At 41.9% G+C, this 6,000-nt stretch overlaps 1 protein-coding gene across 4 annotated transcripts in view; it reads left to right on the plus strand.

Annotated features, from left to right (window-relative positions):
• Positions 1-6,000, plus strand: part of rprd2a (regulation of nuclear pre-mRNA domain containing 2a) — a 50,389-nt gene that overhangs the window by 27,603 nt on the left and 16,786 nt on the right. For all 4 annotated transcript variants that reach the window (XR_008811924.1, XR_008811925.1, XR_008811926.1 and 1 more), the window contains exons 5-9: positions 1,872-1,998; positions 2,134-2,309; positions 3,263-3,605; positions 3,994-4,197; positions 5,850-6,000. The exon at positions 5,850-6,000 is cut by the window's right edge and continues 35 nt beyond it. Coding sequence is in view for 1 of the 4 variants with exons in the window: in XM_056298317.1 (XP_056154292.1) it covers positions 1,872-1,998; positions 2,134-2,309; positions 3,263-3,605; positions 3,994-4,197; positions 5,850-6,000 (1,001 nt within the window). In the remaining 3 variants the exon portion in view is untranslated. The remainder of the gene's footprint in view (positions 1-1,871; positions 1,999-2,133; positions 2,310-3,262; positions 3,606-3,993; positions 4,198-5,849) is intronic.

The raw sequence follows: 6,000 nt of genomic DNA on the forward strand, positions 1-6,000 counted from the left end.
AATGCAATCCAGTTTCATCATTTAAAGTTGTGCAAAAATTAATTTGGTTATACATCTCATGAGTGAGCCTTATTTATTCATCAATTCTTGTTTTGTTAGATTAATTTGTCTAAGATTTCAAATTAATTTAGTGCCATTGATCCATGATACTGATTTTAGAAAAAATATACTGCTCAAAAAAATAAAGGGAACACCTAAAAACACAATATAGACCTCAATGAATGAAATATTTCAGCTGAAAATCTTTATTTATTAGACAGAAGAATGTGTTTAGAGCAAAATAACCTAAGAATGATCAATGGAAATCAAAATCATTAGCCCATTAAGGTCTGGATTCAGAATCATACTCAAAATCAAAGTGGAAAATGAGAACATAGGCTGATCCAACTTCTGTGGAAATTCTTCAAGACGATTCAAAATGAGGCTCAGTAGTGTGTGTGGCCTCCACGTGCCTGTATGCACTCCCTACAACGTCTGGGCATGCTCCTGATGAGACGACGGATGGTCTCCTGAGGGATCTCCTCCCAGACCTGGATCAGGGCATCGGTCAACTCCTGGACAGTCTGTGGTGCGACATCGCGTTGGCGGATGGTACGAGACATGATGTCCCAGAGGTGCTCGATTGGATTCAGGTCTGGGGAACGTGCAGGCTAGTCGATAGCATCAATGCCCTCGACATACAGGAACTGCTGACACACTCTGGCCACATGAGGACGAGCATTGTCATGCATGAGCAGGAACCCAGGGCCCACTGCACCAGCATATGGTCTGACAATGGGTCTGAGGATCTCATCCCGGTACCTAATGGCAGTCGTGGTACCTCTGGCTAGCACGTAGAGGTCTGTGCGGCCCTCCAAGGATATGCCTCCCCAGACCATCACTGACCCACCGCCAAACCGGTCATGCTGGAGGATGTTGCAGGCGGCAGAACGTTCTCCACAGCGTCTCCAGACTCTCTCACGTCTGTCACATGTGTTCAGTGTGAACCTGCTCTCATCTGTGAAGAGCACAGGGTGCCAATGGCGAATCTGCCAACCAAGATGTTCTCTGGCAAAGGTCAATCGGGCTGCACGATGTTGGGCTGTGAGCACAGGCCCCAATTGTGGACGTCGGGCCCTCATACCATCCTCATGCATTCTGTTTCTCACTGTTTGAGCAGAAACCTGCACATTAGTGGCCTGTTGAAGGTCGTTTTGTAGGGCTCCGGCAGTGCTCCTCCTGTTCCTCCTTGCACAAAGGACCAGATAGCGGTCCTGCTGTGGGGTTGTTGTCCTCCTGCGGCCCCCTCCACATCTCCTGGTGTACTGGCCTGTCTCCTGGTACCTCCTCCATGCTCTGGACACTGTGCTGGGAGACACATCAAATCTTCTTGCCACAGCACGCATTGATGTGCCATCCTGGATGAGCTGCACTACCTGAGCAACTTCTGTAGGTTGCAGATACCGCCTCATGCCACCTCTAGTGGTGAGGGCACTAGCAAAATGAAAAACTAACCAAAGATCGGCCAGAAAAGATGAGGATAGGCAAATGGTCTGTGGCCACCACCTGCAAATCCATTCCTTTTATAGGGGTTGTCTTGCAAATTGTCTAATTTCCACCTGGTGGAAATTAGACAATTTACCAACAGGTGAAATTGATTCACAAATCAGTGTTGCTTCCTAACTGGACAGGTTGATATCTCAAAAGTGTGATTGACTTGGAGCTACATTGTATTGCTTATGTGTTCCCTTTATTTTTTTGAGCAGTGTAGGTTGCCCCCCCAACAATTGCATCATTTTGTTGCATCTGTTTCTGTATATTGTATTGTTCTTTAAAATGTTTTATGGCTGACTTTCACCCTTGACTGTATGATTGTTGTGTGTGTGCTGCAGCCCCAAGCACTGATAGACCAGCTGTTTATGTATAAGACTTCTGTGGAGGAGGTGGAGCTCAAAGAGAAACAGCTCGCAGCAATGAGGGTGGATGTCTGCAGCTCCGATGCTCTCAAGAAACTCAAAGGTGCTTCACCAATCTTACCTGTAGTTTGGTAATAACTTTGTAGAAAATGTTCCCCTTTTTCCCCTAGACACTTTAATTCCTTTTTTTGCCTCTCCTGCCCAAATTTATAGATTCATTGTTTTTTTGTTTTAATAGATAAGGCGGGTGGAAAAAAGTTCTCCAAGGACTTTGAGGAGGGAAGTGCGAAGCTGCAGGACTTTGTAAAGTTCCTCGACCAACAAAGCAAAGGAGGGCTTCCATTATTGGAAGTCCTTGGCAATGCAGATATCTTCTATGAGATGCAGTACCAGGAGGTCAAGATTGTCGCCAATGTGAGTGACTTATGGAGTCGCACTCTGCTTTTCAATGGATTTTACACAGCTTTGAAAAGCTGTGTTTTCATGAAACTTTTCAAACTTTTTTTAGACCGGGTAACACTAGCCCTTTTTTAGAAAGTAATGATAGAAGTCATTTCAAATGTCAATCAAGCATTTAGAGGATCATGAACAGTTTCACTTATTGATAAACAACGTTTTGCAGTTTTGATTTGATTTGTGGATCTACCACAAAAGCATGAAATCACAGACATTTGGGAGTGCCCACAAGTGATTTCACATGTTGATTTGACTTTACTCTGAAGAGAGATGATGAATAATTTGCTCTCATCTCATACCCATGCTACCAGAAGTCTGACATGCTGTATCCTTATAAACATTAAACAATTATTGTTAAAACAAAATGGTCACATCTTTTCTCTTTTTTGTTTGGAGGAATACACAGTAGACATGCTAAGGTCTACTCTTGATATGTGCAGGCTTTGATTTGTCATAATTGGTCTTTCACCCTTAATGAGTTTCAGTAAATAATGGATATTGGAATATTATTTCTACCTTCTTGGCTAAAAGTAAGCTGGCTATTGGAACCTCTTTGTTTTAAAAATTGGAAACCAGTGTTATATATATGTTAGACACAAAGAACAGATCAATGGTTCACAACACCCTCCCTTTTTTTTTCCTTTTTTTTTTTAGTGCTAGAAGAGAACTACAAAACTTTGTTCTAACCCCTCACCCGTCCCAAATTCTTATAAAAAAACAGGAAAGAAGAAGAAAAAAATAATGCGCACAGAGAACTGATTAAGTAAATAAGACACACGTGTATATACACACACAAACACACATATAGGGAGTTGATAAAATGAAATAAGATAAAATAGGGAAGTCAGTGCAATAAAAAGGATGCTCGGGATGTTTGTTTGTTAATTTGTCTTTTGCTCCCTCATTTCAAGGCCTACCAGACGTTTGCCAACCGGGTGTCCCACCTGAAACGGAAGCTGGACAGCTTAAAGGCCACGTTACCAGACTTGGATGAGTCGCCCATTCCTTCGCCCTCGGCAGATGCACCATCTCCAACGGGCTCTGAATCGCCCTTTCATGGTTTGGGAATATCCAACCTAGATCCGGATTTGGATGGTTCTACTATGGAGGATGAGGCAGAGCCCCCAGCTCCCAGTCCCCTATCTACTCCAGGAGCATCCCCCAAGCCGACCTTTGCTGTCGGAGAGAATGACAATCGCGAGGTGGAGGACATGGAGCTTTCTGAGGATGAAATTGAGGGTAATGGTATTATAGGTAAGACATGAGGCTGATAATGCAAAAGTGTGATTATGGACATATATAGAGGACAGGGTAGAGGGTGTCATGCATTGTTGTCTACCATATGAACTGATTTTTAGGTGTGTGAATGCAATGTTCTCTGAGACTGCAACTGAGATGTAGAGCTATAGAAATAAACTAGAGCTGACAGATTGAAAGCTGGGCTTTTAAATTAAGTTTTCATAAAGCTATTATTTTGGTACTTTGTAGATAAAATTTCATTATTATTGTCATTATTGTCTGCCTTTTATGTTTAACATATCCCAAAAATGTTTTGAAATTGCCCCATATCATGACACAAGATCCAAATCAATGTCATTAGACTTGCATTTGACCTTCTCACCTCTCTGTTTCTTATCTGCAGTTGAGGAGCATGCTGAATGTCCCGCCCCCAAAGCAGTGTCCAATCCAGTTCCCGATAAGAGCCAGTCTTTATTAGCAGCAGACACACTACCTGTCACTCAGGACATGCCACCCTTAGATTCCCCTCAAGCAAGCCTGGCCAATACTGACTTGGGTAAAATTAGCCACATCCTCAGAAACTTGACATCAGTAATGACAAATACAGGTGAGTACTGTTGACCATAACAACAACCTAAAATCTGGTGGCCAGTTTAACACTACAAAATCAGGACATTAGTCATTTAAGTCTTAATATCCCATTATCCCAGGGGTGGCACGGTCGCCCAGTGGTTAGCACTGTTGCCTCACAGCAGTAACGTCCTGGGTTCGAACCCCAGGCCATCCCAGGTCTTTTCTGTGTGGAGTTTGCATGTTCTCCCCGTGTCTGCGTGGGTTTCCTTTGGGTAGTCCGGTTTCCTCCCACCATCATACAGACATGCATGTTAGGTTAATACTCCTGCTTGTGCCCCTGATCAAGGCAATGGAAAAAAGAACTGGAGTCGGTCCCCGGGCGCTGCAGCTGCCCACTGCTCCTATACAGTAGGATGGGTTAAATACAGAGAACACATTTGTTGTAAGAATACAAGAACAAAATAAAGTGGCTTTCTTTCTTTTGAAATCTAAACTTGAACCTACATTCTAATGAATGTCAGAATGTTATGGGCTGGAAGGTTAAAGGTAAACAATCACAATTGTGCAACATTCTCTTTCTCTTTGTGTGTGTGTGTGTGTGTGTGGATATATATACATACACACACACACACACACACACACATATATATATATATATATATATATATATATATATATATATATATATGTATGTATGTATGTATATGTATATAAAATCCAGTGATTCAAGTAAATTCTTTGAGACAGTACAAACCTGTTTCCTTATCTGTTGAGCACTTTTCCTAGCGTTGAGTTTCTTTTAACAAAGTGTTATATATATATAAAATATAGATGTAGGGAAAAAAAACTTTAATACATAGCAGTACAAACTTGTTTCGTGCGTCGCACACTCATCAGCTGCCAATGTGATTCAACAAAGAACACACTGTCAATAAATATTACGTTGCCCCACGTCACGCCCCTAATTTCGGTGGACAGCAACCAATGAGAGTATAGAAAACATTTGAAATATTACAACCAATGGGGTAGGTAGTGACGCTGCACAGCAACCTCCTACATCTATCTTAATATTCTGCTCCTCATTTGTTGAGCACTTTTATCAACACCATTGACAGTTTCTGGGAAAAAAAACGCTCTCTCTCTCTCTCTCTCTCTCTCTCTCTCTCTCTCTCTCTCTCTCTCTCTCTCTCTCTCTCTCTCTATATATATATATATACACACACACATCTGTATATAAAATCTCAGCAATAGCTTTACTGGCTAATGGTAAGATTATTAGTCTGCATGCAAATTTACCCACTGATTCAAGATTCGATAATTTATTGCCATATCAACTTTACAGTTGATTTGGAATTTTTTGCGGCGTGCTCGGCAATAAATGTATAACCACACAATATATATAAGGAGTGTCCACAAAAACATTCTGTTATAGTTATTATTCCGTTAATGCGACCATATATCCCATGCTCTTAAAGTGATATATTAAAGTGTGTGTGCTTACAGTCAGTGAATAATATAAATAAATAAAATCTGAGCAATAGCTTTAGTTTGCATGCAAATTTACCCACTGTTAAATGGTGTTGAATTTTATGTATGCCAGTCACAAGTTCCCCTGTTAAGTGTCAGCACTGTTTTAACACTTCAGAATCCAGTAAGTTGTGGATACCAAATCTCTCCTACTTTCAGAACCATCTGTGGGGACCCTTTCCACACTGGCAGCTGCTGGCCCCTCAGTGAAGTCAACACCTCCTCCCTCAGTGACTTCCCAAGACACCAGTTCTCTGGTCAACCTCCTGTCCCAGGTGGACATGACACCTGAGGTGCTCCTCGGTACTCT

The sequence above is a fragment of the Lampris incognitus genome, chromosome 18, assembly GCF_029633865.1.
Source record: "Lampris incognitus isolate fLamInc1 chromosome 18, fLamInc1.hap2, whole genome shotgun sequence".
Classification (NCBI taxonomy): Eukaryota; Metazoa; Chordata; class Actinopteri; order Lampriformes; family Lampridae; genus Lampris; species Lampris incognitus.